A 25015-nucleotide genomic window follows, 5' to 3' on the forward strand; every position below is an offset into this window, starting at 1 on the left:
CTCCACCGACAGATGGGTGCTGGATGAGTTTCAGCACAGGTGTCTGCAGAGCTTTCCGGTGGCTGGGCAGGAGCAGCACATCCTCACCTCTTGGAGGAGGTACAGGCCATGCTGCGAAAGGGGGCGATGGAGCTGGTTCCACGTTGACTCCGGGGGTCTGGAGTCTACTCTAGATACTTTTTAGTCAAAAAGAAAACCGGGGGCTGACGGCCCATTCTAGCCATGCTGCGTCTCAACAAGTACCTGAAGTTCGTCCCGTTTCAGTACATGTTTGGCCAACTGGAAGGAGACCTCTTGACGTCGCTGAACTTGGAGGACGCCTACTTCCACGTTCCCATTCACAAGAAGCACCAAAATGTCCTATGCTTCGTAGTGCAGTGACAGCACTACCCATTCAAGGCCCTCCCCTCCAGCCTGAAGTCAGACCCCAGGGGGTTCACGAAGTGCCTGGCACCAGTGGTGGCCCATTTGCGTCTACGGGGATACACGTGTACCCGTACCTGGACTGGCTCATTCAGGCCAGTTTGCGAGAGTTGCCCGTCGGACACATGGAGACGACCGTCCAGCTGCTGACGGATCTAGGAGTCTCCATCAATTTATCCGAAGTCCTGCTTGACGCCATCACAGAATGTGCTCTTCCTAGGAGCCAGACTAAATACAGTCTCCTGCTTAGCATTGCCTTTGGAGGAGAGGGTAGCAACCATTCTGTGGAATGTACAACAACTGTTGTCACTGAAGACCGCCACTGTGCGGACCATCAAGTCACTTCTCAGCATGATGTCTTGCATATACCTTATCCAGCTCTGCAGGTTACGGATGCAACCTCTTGAGTTCCTGGAGGCTCGCTGGATTCAGTTGTCCGGAAGCTTTGCAAACCAGATCCGCTCAACTGGGGTCCTGTCGGGCAATACGGTGGTGGGACAGTTACTGTCGCCCAGGGCACCGGGTTCCAAAGCCCCCCCGTACCAGGAGACGGTCACCACGGATGCTTCCCTGGAAGGCTGGGGAGCCCACACTGAACGTCTGCACGCCAGACGCCTGTGGCAGGTGGAGGAGGAGGATCGTCACATCAATATCCTGGCACTGGATGCTTGCCTCAATCCACATTCCTTGTTATGGGTGTCTGGGTGGAAGTGAATGGCCTGAATGCACCCTGATTGGCAGCCTGCTTGGCTGCCTGCCTGCATGTATGCCCTGCTGTCTGATTGGCTGCTTTCCTTCGACCCAATCTAAAAGCTGTCTGTCGAGGACTGATCTGAGAGAGGACCTGGCTAGGAGACACCTCCCTGAGCTACGAAGGAACATCTTGCAGAAGCTGATCTTCATCGATTTACCCTGGAAGCCAGTCCCAAAAGGCTCTCGACCGGAGATGGGGTCTGCCGAGAAATCCTGAAGTAAAGCACCAGGACATTGAGGCCGTTGAAGTCAATTGTCATCGGCCCTGGTTCAAATGATTTCTGTGACAGCTGGAAGCTTGTCGAGTCGTGTTGGCCATAATCGGGTACAGCTTGACGCTGTGCTGCTCGATGGCCGAAGTGCAAAGGTCCACCTTGCCTAAGAACATTGAAAGAAGGGCTCCCTTGCCATCACCGTCGACCACTTTGTCCCGCCGGAGAAAGTCGACGTCCCTGAGGAAAGTCCGCCAGTGGGTTTCCCGCCACCTGATGTCCACAGACACCAACAAGTGGTGAGTTGAAATCTAGCCATGGTTGAGTCCCGATCGTCGACGCTGACGTCCGATGCCGGGTCTACATTCTTCAGTGTCCTTTTGCGGCACCAAACTCTTTGCATCGAGGTGCACCTCGTCTTCGCAGGGCATAGACGATAGATCATCGACGAGCACCACAAATGTCGAAGCTGCTTTCTTGACGACAGTGTTCACATTTCTTTGAAGAATCTTGTCGCCCTGTGGCTCCTGCTTTAAAGGGAGTCCACTCTCGAGTAGGGATGTAACGGTATTACGGTATACCGTTAAAGATACCGTGAACCACTTAATTGAACAATAATAACCGTCACATTGTTTATACCGGTATACCGTTCATACCGTTAAGTGTGCTTTTCAATCTAATTTGAAAAGGCTGCAGTAAGCAAGTGCTGCACAGTCTTGGTCTTGCACTGTTGGATGTGCCGTCTGCCAAGTAGTTTCAGTTGGAGCAGTTTTTAATGCCATTCCATAAACCACACGTGCCTGACACAAAATCAATATGTTAGCAATAGGAAGGATAAATACAGTGCCAGGAAGGAAGAGGGTTTACTTTGGGTTGGCGGCTTTGGGGTTTACATATTTATAATGGATAATGTTTTCTAAACATATGACAATGGGGGATTTCCCTGGTTCTATCATTGAATTTACTTATAATTAGTCTCTGTAGTCTCTGTGGGTATTCCCTGCTGCCATACCAAAGGTTAACATGTCCGTGATTACTGAACACCTTTTCGCCTACAAGTAAACTAAAGGCTGTAACATAAAGAGCGTGCGTGTGTGTATGCGCACAAGCATACAAGCGTATACTACCATCAGCCTTCATTGATCTGTGGCATGCAGGTTATCAAGATGGCAACATGTTCATCTTCACCAGTAGCCAGTGGGGGAGCTAAAAGCCTAAATGACCACTTAAGAAAAGCTATTCAGTTTGCTTTGCCAGTCGCAGCAGTGCTCCCCCCTGCTCCCCTCCCCTCCTCTCCACACGTGTGTTTGTGTTTGGTGGAAGTAAGGGGTGGCATTTCAGTGGAAAGTATGTTGAAAAGCCCAATTCTGGGTATGGTTGCCTGGTTTTGTTTGTGATGATAAATCTGACAATTTATGACCTTTTAGAAAATATTTGTTAAGATTAGTTAGCTCCACCTGCTATACCGCGATAACCATGATATACCGTCATTTGGCAAGAAGGTTATTGTACCGTCATAAAACTAATACCGTGACACCCCTACTCGAGGGATCAGTCGACGAACCGTCGAAGAAACTTTTCTAACCCTGGTACATTGGGATAGTTGAACATTTTAACCAGGAAACAAGAGTATGTAAACATTAATGGACTGGGCTTGTTAATACTCTTCATTACACGTTGCCCAAGTGAGGGGGATCCTCACCCAGAACTACACCAAGGTAGCCGGCGTCAGCATTCTGACATTGTTTAATCCAACCTGCCTTCCTTCATATGCTTTATGCTGATACACATTGCTGTATGATGTGTATGCCATTTCACCAGTTGATGCATTTTAAAGGAGTCAATAGCTAAGTGTGGTACCACATAAACGTATATATTTGCAATATTAGAATTGCCAGAGTACAAAGTGTTATTGATGTATATATCTTGAATCATATTTATATACAAAGAACTGTTAGCACATAACATAGTGTGTGGGCATTCCTTTGTGGAGGGGCTTGGGGACTACACTGTACTTAAGAACCAGCCTGCATCACCTTCTGAGAGCTTAAGCCTTGGTTGCTAGTCCATTGCTACCACAATGGAGAACCCTGGCTGGGGTGCTCTGTACTTCTACTCTGCTAAATAGAGGGCAGCAGTACAGATAACCTGCTCCAGTCTTTACGGTACGACACTCTGAATTATGAAGGGGCAAGAGCCTGGAGGACACTGCTGACCTACAAGATTAGGGTAAAGAACATAGCAGAATCTTAACGAGGCCAAAACTGCACTTCTAGTCATTAGACTTAAATATTGGAACTTTGACAATTTTCCCAAATTCTATTTTTTTATGCAAACGTAATTGGGAGGCAGAGCTAAATTACAAAGCTGGAACTGCCTTTGAAACGAGCAGCAAACCATTTTAAGAGGCCTTCACCCTGAGACAAGTAAAACCTCTCATTGGGCTAAAAATTGTCATGTTGCCAGTTTATCCAAATTCAATATTTTGTTTTTTTTGTGCGTTGATGGGGTGGGGATGTTAAATGATTGGTTTTAACCACTTTTTCACATTTTTTATTGTCCATGGGAGAACCTTTAAGAGCCACCACAATTTATTTTTGTTAAGTTAGCCTTTCAACTTTCCCAGTGCTGGTGAAGCACTGCGTTTTATGGTGGTGAGTTTTGGTATAGAGTCCACATATAACCTGTCTTGCCCCTTGTACTTTGGCCAGTATAAGTGACACCCTCAAAGCACAGAGGACAGGTAAGAGCGGAATCCTTGCAGGAGGATTTAAAATGTTTAACCTGTAATTTCTTTTGACACATGGCTGCAGATCGTTTCTAGGTTGTTCTAATTAACTGCCCATATAAGCCATGGACATTTTGACTGGTTTTCCCCATTCCACTGAATGGGTTATCCCGTGTTTGGTCTGTATAACCTCACCTGTACCCTAATTTGCAAATCCACAGCATCAGAATTGGGAGTATGATTGTACGTTGTACAGGCCGCTATTGCTATATAGACATTGTTGATTGCTAGCAGGTGCTTTTAACATTTCATAAGTAAATAGAAGAGAAGGATGCTGATTATCTACCCTACTACTCCATTACTAAATAATGTACATTGTTTGACGATTTTTCTTTTAATGCTAGTTGGTTTACTTTTTACTACCTTTATGTATTTTTACAGCGGGCTGCGTTCGCAGCTGCAGTAAAGCACCCATGGGTGCCCATTTTGTCAAAATGGCCCTGGTCTTCTTTTTTTGCCATTTCTTGTTGGAAAGATCCTTCTTGAAATGTACTCTGCGCGCCAAACCAAGTTTGGTCTCTTTTTTTTCAATTTTGCCTTTGGCGGGATTCACGAGTGAAGCCCGCCTCTGGCTCCAGTATGTCTGGCAGGAAGTGAGGGAGGTGCTCGATACTCCCTGTGCTTAATCCCCCTGGTTACAAGAATGTACCCAAAGGTGATTGGCCGGCTGGCTGTCCAACAAAGAGCCACCCTGCTGTGTGATTGGCAGCTAGCCTGGAATGAATGGGAGAAACCTGCATAAAAGGCAAGGCTTTTTGGCTTGGAAGGTAGAGTCGACCACTGGACGAAGGAATCCGAAGAAGAACTTGGAAGAGACGCCTGCTGTAACTCCTGGACTGTTGGTTTGCCCTGTGAAGCCCTGCTGCTGTGCTGAAGCTCCGAATTCGCCTCGACTAGAGAAGCCCTGCAAGGAAAACTTCTCCCTTTTAGTTGATGGGATCAATCAACTCCAAAGTAAGCCCGTCCGGCCCTCCTTTCGAAGCTGGTTGTATTTCCGCTGCTGTTGCTGCTGGAACCAAAGTGCCAGGGAGAGGAACACCAGATTGTGTGCGTTGTTTTTAAGTCGGACCCGAGCACTAGGAAGATCCTCCAGTCTTCCCTGATGCATGACTGACCAAGCCTGAGCCACCTCAACAGAGTGCTGGACCCCAGAAGCAAGGAAAGTCTGAAGTGGTATCCGAGAACCGCAGTGTTGCTATTTGCTGTCCACACAGCTGAAACACAGAAGGACTGCTGAATTTAAGTTTTCCCATTGCTGCCGCTGACCGTCCCATTACAGAGTAGTAGTCCCCAGACGTCCTCTCTCAAGTCCCCACGACTGAGGCTCAGGAACCACAGGATCTGCAGAGCTGTACAGGAACAGAACCCAGTGGTACTGTAAAGTCTTAGAGAACTTACCTCTTGTTGTGTAGCCTTACTTGCTCTCAGTTGAGACCTGTCTTGGTTACCTTGCAGAGTTCCTAAAGATTTGCTCCACACAAGCCTCCCAGCTTGTGGCCCTTTAAGGGTTCTATATTCTACAAACATTTCTAAAAACATTGTGCAAGACTTTTTACCTACCTGCAAAGAACATCTTCAGCTTCCCTTGGTATTGTGCAATTAACATTGGCTGTCCTGGCACAGAGTAACTCTTCTTACCTCTAACTCTATGCTTTCATTTCCCCAGGAAAGGGTTAATTTACTGAACATTGGAAGGTTTTCAAAAGTACTTAAAAGTTTATGAATGATTTAACCTTTGTTTTATTCCTCTATTCTGTCTTTTACACCAAACTCAGTATTGCTCTAAATGTACCAGTGATAAATCAATGTCCAGTGTCCTAGCTATTTAAGGCACCTGTGGCTGTAGGAAGTGCCTGTGTGCCATCCCCAATGGGTATCATCTGATTTAGAGAAACTAAGAGTGTGCTTTGAAGTGTATTTTAATTGTTACATATATTGCTCCTTTCTGAAGAAGGCGTATACAACTGACTGTGAAATAAATAGTTTTATCAAGAAACCTTTAGTGTAAGTGTTTATTTGAATAACTACTGTTAAACTTTGCTTCACAACATTACTGCTCACATTGACCCCTCTTGAGATAAGCCAGGTTGCTCAGCCACACTACCAACTTGTGTAGTTCAGACTTATACCAAAGGTTGGGTCCTTATTGCCAGGAGGTCAATGTTATTGTAGTGAACCCAAAGACTACTGCATACAATCTTGCCTCACACTGGTGTATTATCTCTACAAGAGAATAGACATATATTCTAAAAGTGAGATAGTATTAGGTTTCTTTTTGAGAGTCTAAAAGACACTATATTGCAAATGCAAACACTTGTGATAAACTGTGTAGGGAAGATATTGATTGCATCTAATATTTGTCATACACACAAGTGTAATAAGCATTGGTACATAGATACGCCTAGAAGGGAGACCCGGGACAATATTGCTGACTAATTTAAGACTGTCGAGTGCTATCGGGTAGTAGATTCTCTTGGACGAAAGCAAAAACCCAACTTTCTCTAGAGCCTTGCTTCGGGTACAGCACTTTTCCCTGCCGCAAAACCTGCCACAGGTGGGCATTTAAACCACCTTTGGGGTGGAGGTTGACCCCTGGCATGCAGAGTGTGATTTAAATCCTGACACTACTAGGCCAATCTGATGCCAGGGCTGAGTTGGCAGTGAGCCAAGCAACGCTGTCCCATCTTCTTCTAGAGTTGGAACTTTACTCTTCTATGGCTCCCTCCCCACCTGTCCTCTATTGCTCTACTGGTTTGTAATACATTTTAAGCATGTGGATCTCTGGAAGATCGCAATTGAAATGAAACAAGTTACTTTTGTAGTTTCCCATCTGCCGGGCAGTGTGAATTTTAAATGCTGTATAGTGCTTGTTACAAACATATCTTACAATCTCCTGGAGTGTGGCTTAAACTATCTGCCTTGGTCTCAGTTGTCATATGGACCTAAATGAGATGGTTGACCTTCACAATTTTACTTCCTGCAGGATTCCAAGGCTAACAATACACAAAAGGGGCAGAATAGAGTAATATGATTTTCTTTCACTGTGAATATTTATTTTAACACATGCTTTAGAAATAATCCTTTTAATATTGGCATGTGTTTTTTTTTCATAGTTTCCCTTAGAAAACAAGCAACTTACCTTATTTAAATGAAAGCTAGCCCAAGGTTACAATGGTTTGCCACCTATCAAAAAGGGAAAGGGCAATTTCCGACTAAATCTCTATTTTCAATGTTGGCACTGTTCAAATTAAAGACAATTCACTTCTTCCTCCCCAGTGCATGTGAATCTAATCTATAATATACCAATCTGATGCTCGTTAATCTTCTTAGAATCACATGCTGTGCATGTGGTCCGACATCCAGTGGTAACCGCAGAGTATTGCATCTTGTCTTTCGGGGGACCGAAAGGGGACGTCGGCATAGGCGTGTCTGAAACACTATCCCTATCGTGACGTGTGTAGTTACCCAAAATCCCTCAGGCGCCGAGGTCCCTCAGATTGTTTTTTCCGCCCAGATAACTGGTCGCCCTATAGCGGAGCTCTTCATGAGACATTGTTTATCTTACCGAATTGTCGCGTTTAATCCCCATTAAGTCACTTCGCCTGTCAAGAACATTTTCGACAAAGACTACGGGGGTACCGTCTACGGCTGTGGATTCCGGCACCTAAGATCCGGCGTTCGGACCTCCACGTGGTCGGGCCTTCTGGCCGGCCTACACAGTAGGGAGAGTGGGCTCTGGGTTTGCCATACTGCTATGATGTCTTTCCTCTTTTCCACTTCTTTCCTTTTTGGTCTGGTCACCCTTCCCTTCTGCTTTGGAAAGGACTCCATTTAGATTGTGCCCTCTTTTGAAGGGTCAGATATCCGTGGAAAGACGAGCACACTTCGTGTACGCTTGTCTTCCCCTAGAGCACTAAAGCGGTGTTCAGCAATAAACTCCTAAACCTAATCCCTTAAGGAGTTCCGGTTGAAGCAGTGGGCCGCGAACGATATGTCACGCGTGGAGCCTCCCTCCCCTGCCGTGACACCAGCCGAGAGTGAGGGGGGGTACATCGGATGACCAAACGTCCAACGCGGACGTTGTAGACCTTGAGGTGGACCATTCTAGAGCTGCCACGCCAGTCCCCGACCCTTCCAGGCTCGACTCCGGTCTTGCTACAGGGACCACACCCGGTGACGGGGGCGTACAATCGCACCGCACAAAACACACAACCCAAGCACCCTCCTCGACGACCTTGTCGAAGAAGGCGCAAGCGCCATCGGATCGATTTGATCCGAAGCCTTCCCCGCATCCGCAGCAGCGTATGACGACTGGGCTTAATAAACATAACAAAGGCGCTACTCCCCAAACTACACACGCCGAAGTTTCTGAACAAGAAACTTCGACAAGTTTCAAGGTTTCCAAGGCCTGTGCAGGCCCGAAAACTACGAGTAGACCTCTAACTACAAGTAGGCCTCTAACTACCAGTAGTCCTCTACGGTATGGGCCAATCCGCCGAAAGGTTTTCCACTGTTTTGGAAGACGATCCTGAGGACTCTTACGAAGAGAGCCAGGTACCCCTCTCAAGCACCTGAGGAGATCCTCTGAACGCCTTATGGCCGAGGACCCTGTTCCTGCTCAGCTTGGTCCATTTGGGTCATCCAAGTGGACTACGGAACAATTTGAGGGGTATATGGATCGGCTGGAGCAGGTTTTCGGGGCTTCTGGGGCTTCTGATCAACCTCTGCCGAAAAAAGCTCGGGTAGACCCTAACCCTCACACACGAGTTGCCCAACACCTAGATGCTCAACACTATGTTGATTATCAAGAAGATGTCCAGAAGGACACGTATAGAGACATCTATACAGAAGAAGAGGAGACTTCTTTTCTGGACAATTATGGGGAAGATCAAGGCGCAACAGGCAACTGGGAGGACCCCCCAGCAGAACGATCACAATTCTGATATAGTTTGCCTCGACTCTTCCCCATCCACACCGGTTCGGCAAGCTCCCCCGGTGGATGATCAAATGGCTTTCAACAACAGGTTGAAAAAAGCAGCGGAATTCTTTAAAATTGCCACTCTTGAGGCATTGCCTGAACAAGATTTCGCGGAAAACATTATTAATGACAAGCCTCCGGCAAGCCAGTCTATTCCTCTCTTGAGCTCTGTAAAGAGACGGCTGGCCCCTTCTTTACTCACACCCGCTCAGACTAGGGCTGTGAATCTAAGGGTCGAAAAACTCTTTCGGCCCGCCCCCACCGACCCGCTTTATATCAAAGGACACGCAATCCCGGACTTGCTGGTAGTGACCAACACTCGCAAGAGAGCAGGGGGTTCCCCTTGCCACGGGAGAGTCACCCCCGGACAAGTAGTCCAAAAGGTTGTATGCCCTAGGCAAACGGGTCACGTCGGCGGCTGCTTATACCGTCCGGATTGCCAATATCACGACGTTACTGGCAAGCTATGTCGACGCCCAATTGAATCTACTCCAGGAAGGCATCCAGGAAGTTCCGGAAGCAACCAGAGCCAAGCTTCTCGCCATTGTCTCTGAGGGCAAACTTGCCAATGCAAATGTTGTAAAGAATACCTTGGACTCCGCAGAGACAGCAGGCAGGTCTCTCGCACAGGATACTCTCCTAAAGAGACACGCGTGGCTGCGCACGTCGGGTTTCAGGCCTGAGACCCAGGCATCCATCATCAATAAACCCATTGAATAGGTCAACCTCTTCGGGAAGGCGGTAGACGATGCGTTGGAGACAGCCAAGAAGGAGCATGAGACTATTAAGTCGCTGCACCAGATTTTCCAAAAACCCTCTTCAGAGGGGCAGCAATTCTCGGTGGTCCTTTCGAGGACAAGCCCGCGCCGCTCAAAATAATTTCGGCAGAAGCGCGGAAAGAATAGAGGCAGAGGCTCCAATTCCAGAGGTGCGTCAACCTTGGGTCAGAAATGACCACCAAGTTCAGGTCCCCTCCCATGTCTCCCCGGTCGGGGGGGGGTGATTAACATCTTTCCTCAAGGCATGGGAGGGGATAACTTCAGACCAGTGGGTATTAAAGACGGGCGCCCACGGTTATTGCATGGAATTCGCCCGACCACCACAGTTCAGACCGCCGAAACATCGACGCCTTTCACCGGAACATCTGCAGATCCTGGTCCAAGAGTTGGAGGCGCTGCTGGGAAAGGACGCCATAGAAGCCGTCCCGATTCTTCAGGTAAACAAGGGTATTTATTCAGTATACTTCCTTGTACCAAAAAGGATCTCACCATGCGTCCTGTTCTAGACCTACGCCCGGCGAACAAGTTCATAAAGCCCCAAAAGTTTTGCATGGTAACACTTCAAGAGGTGATCCCATTGCTAAAACAAAGGGACTTCATGACAACATTGGATATGAAAGATGCATACTTTCATATTTCAATGCTGCCAGCGCACAGAAAATTCCTAAGGTTCGTGATTCAGGACAAACACTACCAGTTTAAGGTACTCCCCTTCGGCATAGCCTCGGCGCCACAGGTGTTTACCAAGGTCCTGGCAGTGGCAGCAGCACACCTGCGCAGACTTTCAGTTCCAGTTTACCCTTACCTCGACGATTGGCTCATCACGGGGGATTCGTTCAACGTTTGTTTTTCGAACACCCAAAAGACAGTAGACCTACTGTTCAGCCTGGGATTTTCTATCAACGAAAAGAAATCCAGCTTAGTCCCCAGCCAGGTAAAACAGTTCCTGGGGGCTCTAATTCGCACGGAAGACGGTCTAGTCTTACCTTCCAGCAAGAGGTTTCAGAACATGCTCTCTCAAGTTCCTCAGTATGTAGCCAGTCGAGAGGCGACGGCATGCGTCCCATGCAAGAGTGGCTCAACAGCCAGTGGTGTCAGGCCAGCGGACAATGGGAAGATCTGTTAGTTGTCTCGCCAGCCCTCGTTCTCTCTCTGCAGTGGTGGTCAAGGGAGAACCTCTTGAAGGGGAAAACCTTCACCACCCCTGCAGTGGAAGCCACTCTTACGACAGACGCATCTCACCTGAGAGGGTGGGGGGCTCACCTGCTTCAACAGACAGCGCACGGAGTGTGGTCCCCTCAGGTAGCGTCCAACCATATAAACCTACTGGAGCTACTAGCAGTGTTCAAAGCATTGAAAGCCTTTCAGAAGCAACTGCAAGGGAAGACAGTGCTGGTCCTAACCGACAGCACAACAGCAATGTATTATCTGAACAAGTAGGGGGGCACTCACTCTCCAGGGCTATCCAAGCTGTCCCAAAACATCTGGAATATGGGCTCTCAAACACAAGATGTTCCTGATATCCCAACATGTTCCAGGGGAACTCAATCTTCTGGCAGACGTACTCGGCAGAGATTTTCCTCTGGCAGAAGAATACGAATGGCGTCTGCACGAAGACATTGTATCCAACGTCTTCGCAGAATGGGGGTTTCCAGAGATCGACCTATTCGCTACTCAGGAGAACGCCCAATGCCCAGATTACGCCTCCAGGTACCCCCAGAACCGATCCGATTCTGGTGGCTCCCATGTGGGCTCGCCAACCCTGGTTCGCGCACCTGATGGAATTGTCCCTCTCCCCACCAGTCCAGCTGCCCTGCCCGTACAACATGTTGTCTCAGGACAGGGGGGGAGACTCTGCACCCATGCCCACAAACTCTGAACTTAGCAGCCTGGCTCTTGAAGTCATAAAGTTTGGACATCTGCAACTCCCTCAAAGATGCATGGACATACTGAGAGAGGCAAGAAAGCCTAATACACGTTATTGCTATGCCAGCAAATGGAAACGTTTTGTCATTTGGTGCAGTTCCAAGGGCGTCGATCCCACCGATTGCTCGCCTTCACACATTGTGTTATATCTAACCCATCTGTTGGACTCTGGGTTAGTCTTCAATTCCTTAAAGGTTCACCTAGCGGCGTTGTTAGCCTACACCACATCACAGCAAAAGGTGTCGTGGTGGAAAATACCTGTGATTAAAGCCTTTATGGAAGGGGTTAAAAGAATTTATCCCCCCCATCACTCACCTAGCCCCTGGGTGGGATCTAAACGTGGTTTTAACTAGGCTCATGGGACCCCCTTTTGAGCCTATACATAAAGCTAGTCTGAAAGACCTGACTTACAAGACAGCCTTTCTAGTAGCTATCACTTCTATCAGAAGAGTTAGCGAACTACAGGCCCTCTCGGTCTTGGACCCCTTTGTTACAGTCCACAAAGATAAAGTAGTTCTGCGCACTCATCCCAGATTTGCGCCGAAATTTATTTCAAAGTTCCATGTGAACCAGTCAATCGAACTACCCATGTTCTTCCAGAGACCTACTTACATGGCCGAAAGAAGCCTTCACACACTAGATGTGCGCAGGGCAGTCATGTTCTACATGGATAGAACTAAACCACTGAGGAAAACTAAACAATTATTTGTTTCAGTGGCAGCTGGTAGAGAAGGGGACCCTGTCTCTAAATCGGCAATATCAAGGTGGATTGTCAAATGCATCACACTGTGTTACACTCTTGCAAAGAGAGAACTGCCCTTCAAGCCTAGAGCACATTCTACTCGAGGCACTGGGGCATCCATAGCATTCATTGCAAATGTTCCCATTTGCAAAGCGGCAACCTGGAGTTCTGTACACACCTTTACAAAACACTATTGCCTAGACACTCATTCTAGGTCTGATTCTCAGGTGGGACAAGCAGTACTAAGACATCTTTTTTCTACTGTTCCTTCCCACAACCCACCTCCAACTCCGGGTACTGCTCGCTAGTCTATGCACAGCATGTGATTCTAAGCAGATTAACAAGCATCAGAAGACATGCAGTAGTTACCGTAAAAGCATTTCTGATGATTGTATCTGCTTAGATTCACATGCTCCCTACCTGCCTCCCCGCTTGGGGTGGAAGGAACATAGACCTCTTACTACTCTCTCTCTTCATGTACTCACTCACTATAGCCTTGGGCTCCCTCATGGCAGAAAAAATACAATCGGAGGGACTTCGGTGCGTGAGGGATTTTGGGTACTACACACGTCCCGATAGGGATAATGTTTCAGACACGCCTATGCCGACGTCCCCTTTCGGTCCCCCGAAAGACAAGATGCAATACTCTGCGGTTACCACTGGATGATGTCGGACCATATGCACAGCATGTGAATATAAGCAGATACAATCATCAGAAATTCTTTTACGGTAAGTAATGCATGTCACTCTGGAGAACTAGTTACAGGTAAGTACATTTTATTATTCACCCACTAAATTCCCCCTCTTTTCTTCTTAGTCCCTATTACAGAGAAACTGTAAAAATGGCAGAGGTTATGCTGTACAAGGCTACATTGCATTCAGAATTCAGTGTAGTTTGTTCCTGAATACATGTATTCCAGAAAGTGGTCTCTGAGAGTGCCATTCTACCAGTTCTGTTCTGCCCCTTTATCTACTTAATCTCGTGTCAGGTTATTGAAACTGAGATGACGCTGCGGTACTGCTGGCTGGTTGAATGTAGCTTCGCTCCAGAACCATTTCAAATGGGTGACCTATAAATTCTGAATGTGTTCAGGCGTACTTTTCTGCCTCTCCCTGCCCCTTTCCCAGCACTCTAATACTGTGTACTGGTCTTGTTCCTAGTGTTAACCGTACCTGCTGGCCACTTTGCTGAAGAGACAATCATAGAGGAGGAGGAAGTAGATGATGAGGATGACGAGGAAGAGGAGGAACAGCCACCTGCAAAGAAACAGAAATTTGAAAATGTGAATAACATTGAGGAAAATAAGGTGAGAGCTTGGTGTGTGGTTTATGGTGTGTAGTATTTCATGTAATAGCTACTTTTTGTAAATGTATGTACCGTGTAAAGCAACATTGCACTTTGGTCAGGAGAAGTCTGCCTTCCATTTCTTGGGTGGTGCGTCAACCCAATTGCTCCCTTCATGGCATTTTTGTGCCGCAGGGATTGCCCGTGCAGTGAACTGGTGCAGTGGGTGCACCTACAATGCGCCAAAGGTGTGCTAAATGCAAGCTCGTCTGTGCCCGTCCGGGACCTGGACGGGCCTTGGGCCTCAAACCTTTGCCAAAATTAGCCTTTGCTGCTTCCTCGTTAAGAAGCCGCTCCTCTGCAGTGTTTTACCCATGATTAACTGACGTCTTTGGCTCTGTCATGTGGTAACTGGCCCCCGGGTTTCAGGGTGTCTCTACCTCTGGAACCAATTCGAACAGTGTAATGTAATGAGCCCTTTACAAATAATATGGTTGATAATGTGCCGAACCAGAGTTCTGAGAGACACTGCGGGAGGTGCTGAACTGCTGAGGGGGATCCTGGTTAACACTAGATCTGCTGTACCCCATCGCAATGATATTTATTTTCTGCTGGGGGACCTTACCCCCGATATTATGTGCCCGATGGAAACATGATTTTCGACATCCGGACCCTGATGTGAAGATGCTGACCCCTGCCACCCCCTCCCACAGTATAGTATTGTGCAGTTGGACAGACCCTCACCTAGGGCGGGGGGTGGCTTAGCCTCAATTCTTCTGTCCTCTCTGAATGGCTGTCATTCCCCTGAACCAAAATATGCCCTGTGAATTAATTTTGGTTAGGTTACAGCCTTCACCTAATGTCTCTATTCACTTCCTAATGGTTGATCAGTCACCTTCTCAATCTTTGGCTAATGTTGTGAGTCAATTAGCCCAGTTGGCGGACGATCTTTCACTGAACTATCCTAAACTTGTTCTTTTGGGCGACTTTATCTTGCAGCCTAATAATCCTGCTGATCGGCAAAAAATATACTGCCTGATTCATGGAATTATTTGCGTGAAAAACACAGATTTGCGCGCCTTTCTGCCTGAAAATCCCCATACTTCAAACAAGGATTTTCGGGCAGAAAGGCACACAAATCTGCGTTTTTCACTCAAATAATTCCATGAATCAGGCAAATAGTTGTCCTTGCAGATTCATCTTTTTAGTTGAGGAATCCTCTCCCCACCCACAACCTAGGGAACACACTTTATTTAATTTGTTCTGAAAGTAGTGTGTTAAATACTTTTAAGCCTTTTCCATGGTCCTATCATCTTTTGCTTCCTTTTTCGATTCCCCTTGAGACCTCGTACCATGAACCTAGGAAATCCATCCATAACGGACACCCCCGGGGTGAGATCGGTTCAGTCTCTATTGCAAATGTACTACTTCCTCTAACTCATAAGGGAGTAGTGGTTGACAAACTGGATCCTTGCACTACGTTGGTGGATGCCATGGCTGGTACTACTCCATAACCAAAATCTTCTCTCAGCTGTTCAAAACCTTCAGCACTGTGGTTTTTGGCTGCTCCTGGGTAACTTAAACAAGGGTGCTGTGGTGCTGAATGCAAATGTGACACTGACCTTGCTCCATGCACCAAGCAGCCATATAAAAAAGCTCTTGTAGACTATCAAGCTGCTATTAAAGATGCTAAAGCCTATTTCTTTGCAGACTGCATTTTGACAGCTTCCTGTTATGCCTGGGAATTATTCTGGGTGAAAAGGCGACTTTCGGATCCTGTGCTGCCGCTAGCAGATGTCCTGCACACAAAAACTCCTCAATGTGACCATAGAAGCTCCTTCTTTGTTGAAAAGTTTAATAAGATTTAAAATGATGTTGGGGATGGCCGGTCTTGCTCCCTGAACTTTTGCTATTCGGTTCAACCCATTATCTGGAGCAATCAGGTCGGCATATTCTAGTATGAACCAATGACCAATAGTATGGTCCTCACCTTTTTATCTAAACTTATGTTGGTGTCCCCTATGGACCCGATTCCTTTACATGCCGTCCAGGCCCTCCGTGAGGAGGCTTTCCCCTTATTTACAGCAGCCTTACACCACTCATTTGATTGAGATGATTCCCATGCCTTTAAAACATGCCTTTTGTCTCCCACTTTTGAAGAAGACCCATCCTGATCCTTCTTTGGCAGAGCACTATCGGTCCATTTCGCTCCTCCGAATCCTCATGAAGTTAATGGAGGCTATTGCTAATCCTGAATTTTCTAAGTGTCTTGAATCAAACTGCCTCCACCTGTTCGTCTGGTTTCCGTCCCTGCATGGGTACTGAGTCTGTGATGATCTCTATCCTTGATGAAATGTGCTTTGCATTATGACCGTGGCGAGGTGGAAGTTCTGATTCTCCTTGACATCTCTGCAGCTTTCGATACCATTGATCACCGCAATCTGCCATGGAGTCTGGAGAGAATTCTTATTGTAAGTTGTCGGCTTCTATGGTACTCATACTTCCTGTCCGATTTCAGTGTTGCTTCCTCGGTTTAAATCCTCACGGATGGCATTGTTATGCAGTGTCCCACAGGGCTCTGTCTTATCCCACTGGTCAACCTTATTGCAGATAATGGGGTGCGTTTCAACACCTATGCAGATGACGCACAAGGTCCTTTTCCTTCTAAATGCATTACACGAGGGACCAAGTGTTATGGGAGACAGTGCCTCAATTCAAGATCAAAGACAAAGTGTGGAGCAAAACATTTATTTTGTCAATAAACATGCAAATGCCTCCATCGAAAAATCAGCATCTTAAGGAGTCAAGGTGATTTTAAACAAAGTGGCACCAACAAATGGGCAGACCACCTGGTCCCGGTGTCACAATTCAGGTTAGAATTCCTAAACGGGCAAAACATGGTCACACGGCCAATTGACACGAAACAAAGCAGGTTATCCACATGCAATTGGCTGGACTGCCCAAAGGGTGTGAAATTAGGAAATTGGAGTTAACAGTGAACCACTGAAGGTAACCCCCAATGGGTCTAAATGTTGAAAGGTGAACTTCAAAGTAAGGATCCCCAATGGATCTCTTCATTCATACCCTGTGCGAAAGCTAGGGGTATTTTCCCATTAAGACCCAGAGAATCCTCTATTCGGGCAGCCAGGGCACGGCCATCACCTTTGTATCCAGACCCTGGGGGTGGGGCCAGTGTGGGAGGATTACCTGTGTAGAGGATTCAGGGGCATTCTCATGGGAATATGCTAGGCAAGACAGGGTATCCCCTCTCACCCGTTATCCACAACCATACAACCCCCCTGTCTTTTTGGGGTATTTTCAAACACACAACACCCCCCACACGCCCCCAATTTTTGCATAGTACTGAGAGGAAGAGGCAACCTGGAGGAGTGAGGCTTACCAATGAAAAACCCACTAAGACACACTACAACTGTCCCCTTAATAAAGTCAGCCAAAGTCTGGAAGACCCAACCCTAATCGCACACCTGCTGCCCATTAACTTCAGACAGGTGTATCAAGGGAGGCTGCTGAGAGGAAAGGTCAGATGCCGTTGGGAGACCATGAGGGAGGCTGCAAGGCTGCGACCGGCAGAGGATCCCTCTTCATATCCTAAGCACCAAAAGCAAGCTGGGAAGATTGTCTGGAGCTGAGAATCCTAGAGGCTGGGAGCTTTCCGATGAATCCAGAGGACGGCGGTGTCCAGCGATGCTGGCCCAGTGAGAAGGAAGGGCTGCAGTGTGTCACAGGAGCTGTGCCTTCTACGTGTTGGATTCAGGCAGCCAGGACCATTCTGTTGAGGTCCAGACAATTGCTTGCTCCCTTGGGACCAGTGCCGACACCAAAGATGTAGATAGGCAGGTGGTGAGATCCTGACCTCATTCCCATGCTAAAGGATGGAGCTGCTGACCTCGCAACGCTGTCCGCAGAGTCTGATCAAAAGAGAGCGAGAGAGACTCGGGCGAGCAGGTGAGAAGCGGAGCGCGTGATGGAAGGCACCAAGTAAAGCAGGAAAGTGGCCCGAGCCCAAAAAGGAAGGTGAAAGTTGATGACAAAATAAATGAAACTAGTCCGAGCCCGGTGGAGGGAGACTAATTGAATGAAAATTGTGTTAAGAGGATCTGAGCCCGGCTGAGGGGGATCCGGGGTGAACCATGAATCACCCAAGAAAGTGATACCTGAAATACAATAAGAGCCAAATAACAGAGTGACCCTGTGTGAATGGACACAATATCGGAAGTCTCTCTAAAATGAAGGCGAAGCCCCAGAAGTGAAGTGAACACTGAAAAGCAAACCGAAGTAGAGGAAAAGTGAATAGAATGCCCAAGAAGGCTTGCTTGAAACAGAACTGAATGTTAAAGTAACAGGAATTGATCTTAAGAAATAAAAGTACCAGAATGCAGCAGTGTCAATATTCATGTATGGGATTAAGGGATTAAAGCAAAGCCATATAGTTTTGAAAGTCTCAGACAGTAAAGCAAAGTGAATCTGGAAGTTAGAAGGTTGGGAAAGGCTATTCCGTTTCAAATGTGTAGGCATGCAAGAGAAGCGAACTTTAAATATTATTTTGCACTGCATTGTATTCTACGAATTAGAGACATTCAAGGGGAAAGAGACTTCTGTCGCAGAAGGCACTCGTGTTTGTTCTGAAGTGCATTCTTGTGCCTGAGAAGCCAAAGTGTGTGCTAAGCTACAGTGTGCCGCCTTGCCCCGTGTTGAAAACGTGGGGAAGGGAGGCCAATGGCCTGAGCATCCTGACCTATCATTTTGTGAACACTTCTTTTCGTAACACCATTTCTCACACTATTTGCATTTAGAGATAAGGATTGGCAATACGTTTATTAGTATAGGCCCTTTTATTTTGGTTTTGTAGTGCTATTAGTAAGAGTAGTAGTGCTAAAAGTAGATCTGCTGCTGTTTCTAAAAGTAATACTACTGGTAGCAGTAGTATTTCTTCCCACATTAGTGGTCCAACTGTTCGTAGTAGTATTACTATCCCTAATAGTAACACTTCTACTTCCTGTACTACTGTTGGTGGGCCTGGGTAAGTTTGTAAGTAGCTTTGTTGCTGTAAAGTCAAAGAAATGTAACTTATGTTGCCTCTTTGCCACTATTAAGGATCTGCAAACTACACGCCCTCTACTGTATGTATAATTTCTTTCTAAAGCGCTTGCAAGCAGCTCACAAAATAGAGAACACCCGCTGCATGAAAAATGCCTACGTAGTTTGAAAAATAAACTATTGAACAATGGACGTAAGCGCTCAGTTGTAAAATTGGTACTTTTAAGAAAGATTCTGCTTTACGGTCTTACACATACGGCGGGGGGAGATAGCCAATATTTTGTTCAGAGCAGTCAAGTGTATGTCCTGTGTGGGTAGGGGTTCTTGTAATCCCTTAGTGTGTAATATACTCTGAATAGTTGAGCCAATAATTAAGATCCCAAACAATAAGGGTTACTATGTCTTTCAACCCCAGGGCGTCGGGGGTAGACATGGGCGGTAACAGGCTGACTGCCAGAGCCATCTCAAGGGCTGTGGGCAGTTACCAGCCATGTCTGTGCCCCTGCCGGGGCATGAAAGCCTTTCGTACCCCTGGGGGTTGGGGGGGTGGGGTGGAATCCAAAATGGCTGGCACCATAGGGACTAAGTCTCGTTTATGTTTATATGGCGGCGGGAGGTGCAGCCCCCACCCAAATAAATATATAAATAAATGGAGCCAACCAGGGAAGGCCCTCTGGTGGCTGGAACAGCGGGCAGAGAATGTATATTCTCGTCTGCTATTCCAGCCACTTTATATTGGCCAATCGCCCTTCCCCTGATGCGAATACAGTGTATCACACTTGTGCAATACATTCTGAATTCTGAAAAATGCACACAAAAACACAATCCAGTATGGGAGATGCAGAGGTTTGGTGTGCGATTGATTTTTTTGGAATTGGGGGGGCTACATAGGGTGTGATGTGTGCTTCTGACTGAAGTGCACAATGTCAGGGTTGTCTATTCAGATGGGAGTTGCCAGTATTTGGTGGGATGTATTATCTTGTGGAGTGGATTGTTGGAAGCGGGTGCGGGCTTGCTGCAGGGGAACACCAAAACTGAGTGCGACAGTGAAAGCCTTATTCCCAAGTTGTGTCGGAGTGGGATCCGAAAGTTGTTGGTTGAGCTAGTTGGGGTGGGCATAGGTAGCTGAGATGTGTGGGACTGAGCAGTACTTGGGTAGTTATGAGTTTTGAGCAGTTTTTCATTTGTTATTGAGTATTTGTAAGACACTTTATACAACGCAATTGTGTTTCAAAGCACTGTTGTACATACTGATGCTTTGAGTGCTGTAGACTTTCAAAGAGTTGGAAAGGGATGAGTTAATACCATTGGAGATTGAGTTGTAGAGTACGTGGTGGGGTAGGTTGTAGCAGTTTTGGTAGTAGACACATTTGAGTAGTTGAGTGGAAGGCAGTCTGTCAATCTGCTCATGCCTTGCCTAGTGGCTGGTCTGTTGGGTTGGTTTTGGGTTGTCATGGCTGTTGTAAGTTGTGTGGGGATGCATCATTGTTGTCTATGTACTTTGTTCCAAGTACTGTGTAGTTGATTCAGTGCTGAGTTTGGGTGACATGTGGAGATTTTTGTGCCCATGGGGGGGTCCACGTCATCAGTGGTTGGGTTGGCCAGTTCTTGACATTGATCGGAGTAGTGTAATTAATTATATAGTCGACCCAAATTGTCATCCGAGTCTTGTTTATCAAATATTTTGTTCATTGTTTGTGATGTGGCCTGCAATGAAATGGGATGTGGCTTAAGGTTTACACAGTGAAAACTGACTGATTAAATATTGGGCCAGAACCATTAACCAGCTAGGCCTGTTGTGTTGGCTGCCTTTCCTGTTCCCCAACGGGTGGAACAGATAGCAACTTGAAAAATGCAGGCCTCCCGAGTCAGAAGACGATCTGAGAGTGTAATTTATTTGGGATGTGACCATTCTTGCTGGAGGTTCATGAGTAGAAGCAACTGGCATGTAGGTATTTTCTGCTGTTCTCACCTCTGCCCTTTCCCCCAACCACAACTTGCCTCCACATCTCCTCTACACTTACCTATGCCCACCCATACACCCTAGTGTCTTTTCCCATAGCCCCTCACAAAATGGGTGGCAGAATACTCACTTGGTGCCATGCCAAGGAATTACCTTTTCTTTCCAGTTTTGCTTCACTATTCAAGTACGTAAAATTGAAGGTGCTCAGTTGGTTTCTTCTCCGTTTTGGTATTAGAGAGACCGTGCATGCTTTATCTAGGTGGTTGTTTGTGGCGCACATAATTTCCTCAATTTCTCATTCCCACTGTGCTAAATCATGTTTTTTCCTGTTCCACAGACAAGTATCGATGAACGGGAGCGAGAGATACTACAGCAGCAACTGCATGAAGCTAACTGCAAAGCTCAGGAATATCGTCAGCAGCTACATAGGAAGGAACAGGAAGCAGAGCAGTATCGGCTAAAGTTGGAAGCTATGGTCCAGCACCAGACCAACGGAGACGAGCTCCCTGTCATGGAGGAGATTAGTGAAGTGGACTCTGTCATCGTAACGTCAGATTTGTTGGACGGGACTGTGACCACGGAAGTGGTGACGATGGAGCACTCTGCAGACATTCCCATGGACACTGTGACATAACCTGCTCACTCCTGAGAAATGCACCAAACCCCCAGGGTGCTGACCCTCCGAAGCTGCCTTCCTGCGTGGGCTCTACAAACGCAGGGGGAAGAAGCAGTCTTGAGAAACTGGAAACGAAAGCAACAAATTCTGTCGACAAGCTACCTTTAGGTCGCTGCACAGCAAACTGTTTCACACCACGAGCCAATGACCGTATGCCGCGATTAAGGTGTGTTTTGGGAGAGCGAGTGTCACACAAAATATTCTTCCTTTCAATAAACTCTTCCAGTACATAGCAAGACTTTCATCCTACATGTAGCCTGATTCCAATTTGACACACTGAGGTGAGGCTATCGGGAGGAACCTCAATGTCAATCCTCTGGTAGTCCTCTCCTATATCCTGAACTTTTATTTTATTTTTGGAACTAGCAAATCTATTTGCTCTATTTTATAACTGAGCGGTGCCCACTTGGATCTTGCCAAACCATTATGATGGGCCTATGAATAACACGGCTAAACATGTTGCGTTTTTTTATTTTCTATTAAATGTTTGGCTTGATGGTCACTCCGAGACGCACCCTCGAAGTATCTGTCTTCCAAGCCTCTTGGTCACTAAAGTGCATTAGGCCTAAAGAAAATGTATCCAGAATGCATTGAGACAGAAGCTAGTCTTATAGAAACGAACCTCTTTTACTAGCGATGTCAGATCTCTGGAAATGTGTTGCAATCATATTTTCTTTACTCTAAAGTAGAGTTGTCTTTGGCAGGCGTAGTCTACTTTCTGTGAGGTTTAGAAGAAAACGAAGACCCTTCAGTTTTATGAAACTTTGGTCAAGTTTTCATTTGTATGCTGGCACCGTTGGGCAATGGTGTCGAGTCTAAATTGTATATGCAAGCTCTGCCAGACTGACTTATTACAAGGGTGGCCAATCACTGCTAGTGCCAGACCTTGATGCGTTTTTTTTTCTTCCCCCTCATGTTAACACCTTCCAAACTGCACTGCTCTAGCAGGATTCAGGTAATGATGGTAAGTAGACAAGGGGACGTCTCCTCTTTATTGCTGTTCGACGAGAAAGATGCATTATTTCCCAATGATTCTTTAATTAGTTACATGTTATTTTCAATACATACGGGTGAAACGTTGTGCTTAATTTATGATTCACTCTTACTGTATGTGGCAAACATCGATGTGTGTTCGTATAGTAAAGTATGAAAGTACAGCTAGATTTAATAAGAGGGAGAAGTATGACCGCAAGTACTTGACAAATAAGTAATTCCTTGGTAACTTTGTGAACATGACTAACCATGACAAGTATGAATGATGTGTAGATGTTGTTAGAAAGGAGTTCAGCTCGGTAGTGTTATGACATGTACCATTAGTCACTGTCCTGGTCAAAGACTCTAACTTTAGCACGGTGACGTCCGTGTTTTTCTAAGATTGTGGATGTTGACGTGCAGGTTATGCACTGCACAAAAACCGAGTCACGTTTTCTATTATACCGGAGGCCTAAGCTTTACCATTTTTCTTACAATCCTTGAATGTGTGCCAGATCTATCCTGCATGACTAGTGGGGAGATCGGGAGAGTGGTCTGCCAAGTGTGAGGGGACTATTTGCTCTGTTTTTTGCACTGGGACAGATGTTTATTGGAACCGTGCACATTTATGGAGGTTGCCTTATTTTGTACATGTATATGGTAGGACAAAAGCAGTTTGATGCACGTCATTTACTTTTGCTGAACATCAAGAATATACCTTTGCTTGAAATCCGGAGCCTGATTATTTGAGGTTTTTTGAAAGCAGTTCTGTGTTGACTCAAGGTGCCTAAATGACTGAGGGTGATATCACTTACTGAAAACGGCTAGGCAGGGTTTCTTTTCATCAGGCTATGGCTTCAGTAAGTGGAAAGTGTTGGTTGCCTGTTCTAGGCTGCCCTATCCTTTCTATTTGAAATTATTCAGTCTTTTACAAAAGTATGCTGCGTGGTGGCTATTTCCTCACTTTTTTAAAACATAAAAGCTGCAACTGTATAGATTGCTCGCACCTGATGGTGATGACGATTTGCGAACCGAAACTTGACCAGTAGTGTTTTTTGTTCCTGCAGTACGTTTTGTAACAAACATACTTTTTTAAATCAAGAATTCTTAGTGTAAAGAACATGCTTTTATCAGTTTTTTTTTTTCTAGTACACCATTTGTGCTGTTTCGATACATCCATTAAGTACCTGAGAACCTCCTTTGTCTCTTAAATGAAACTACCAGTACATTGATCACTGGTAGTGTATGAAAATGTACCACAGCGCATGCTAGCTATTTCTGCGGTCAGTAGATTCCTTTGGTGCATCAGCTTTTGAGAATTGTAGTGGTCTGGCAAAGGAGTCCAGTAAAAGGTTTTCTTACAAATCCGCTAATGCTTCACTTGCATGTTCTCTTTTGCCTTATTTGAGAATCGTAAAAGCTGTGTGTGGATAAGGATTACCAGCATAAATGTATGCTCCTTGTTTGGTGGCACGTGGAACAAGTGTGTTTGTCCCATGACTGGTGGACCTGTGCATTCTTTTCCTTGTGCCTGACTGAGGTAGGTTGATTGGATTCTTTATTTTGATTCAATTTCTTCATCCGAATCCTGTATACTGAAATAATTTCAATGAGCCAACATGGACATGTGCTCAAAGTTAGGGATAATTGGCATTGCAGAGAAAAACTGGATAATGTATTAGGGCCCGAGCATATGTATACTTACCTGGAGAACATTACACCATCTTGCTTTTTATGCTTAAATTGGTGGTCCTACAGGCCAGTGAAGTCTGGTAAAGATTTCCACAACCTTGTTCCAACTTCTGAAAAGGGTCTGTCAGATCCAACTTTTCTGGTTGCTTATTGTAAAAGATAAGGCAAAGATAAAATCTTTCAATAAATGAGACGTATTATGCCTAGCTGCCTGAACTCTCTGGGCGCTTTAGGGTCACCTGTCTTGTTTGTTGGATTACATTATGGCTCTTCACTTTGAAGTTTGGCTGAGCTCTTACTCTTCCGCTATCTTGCCTCCGATTTTTAAATTATTTGTTTGCTTCCTGCTGATGTCATGAAGTGTTTCTGCTTTTATGGAAATAGCTGAAGGTATTTGCTTGGTCGCTATATTCTGATTTTCCGTGAAGTTGGTGTCTGTTCTTTTTGCATTTTGTTTGCATTCGCCTTGAAGCAGGTCTCCTTTCCCCCAGGACTCTTGGATTCGTAGCTTTTGGGGAAGCTGTGTGTGTGAGATCCATTCTGCTGGTTCTAATCTGTATGTGCAATCTTATAGATGCTTTTTCTGAATCTCGATCACTGTATGTTATGCCAGTAAAAGGTTAACATCTTTGTGTCCCCCTCATTATAGCCAAGACTGCTGAAGCTTGTTGCTCTGAAGAACAAAAACATCTGCAGAAATGAGACTGCTTGTTGCTTCATTCCAGCATATTTTTGTGTTTTCTCAACGATCTTTGACAGAGAAATGCG

General features: G+C 46.1%; 1 protein-coding gene across 3 annotated transcripts in view; it reads left to right on the forward strand.

The window, feature by feature from the left end:
* The window catches only part of GABPB2 (GA binding protein transcription factor subunit beta 2), a 515551-nt gene extending 492880 nt beyond the window's left edge, over positions 1 to 22671 (forward strand). For 2 of the 3 annotated variants that reach the window (XM_069649775.1, XM_069649777.1), the window contains exons 8-9: positions 13763 to 13908; positions 21245 to 22671. In XM_069649775.1, the coding sequence (XP_069505876.1) occupies positions 13763 to 13908; positions 21245 to 21541 (443 nt within the window). In that variant the 3' untranslated portion in view covers positions 21542 to 22671. The remainder of the gene's footprint in view (positions 1 to 13762; positions 13909 to 21244) is intronic. The other variant, XM_069649776.1, reaches the window with a different exon arrangement.
* Positions 22672 to 25015: the final 2344 nt, after the last annotated feature.

Source organism: Ambystoma mexicanum, chromosome 1p (genome assembly GCF_040938575.1).
Source record: "Ambystoma mexicanum isolate Mex_15411 chromosome 1p, UKY_AmexF1_1, whole genome shotgun sequence".
Lineage (NCBI taxonomy): Eukaryota > Metazoa > Chordata > Amphibia > Caudata > Ambystomatidae > Ambystoma > Ambystoma mexicanum.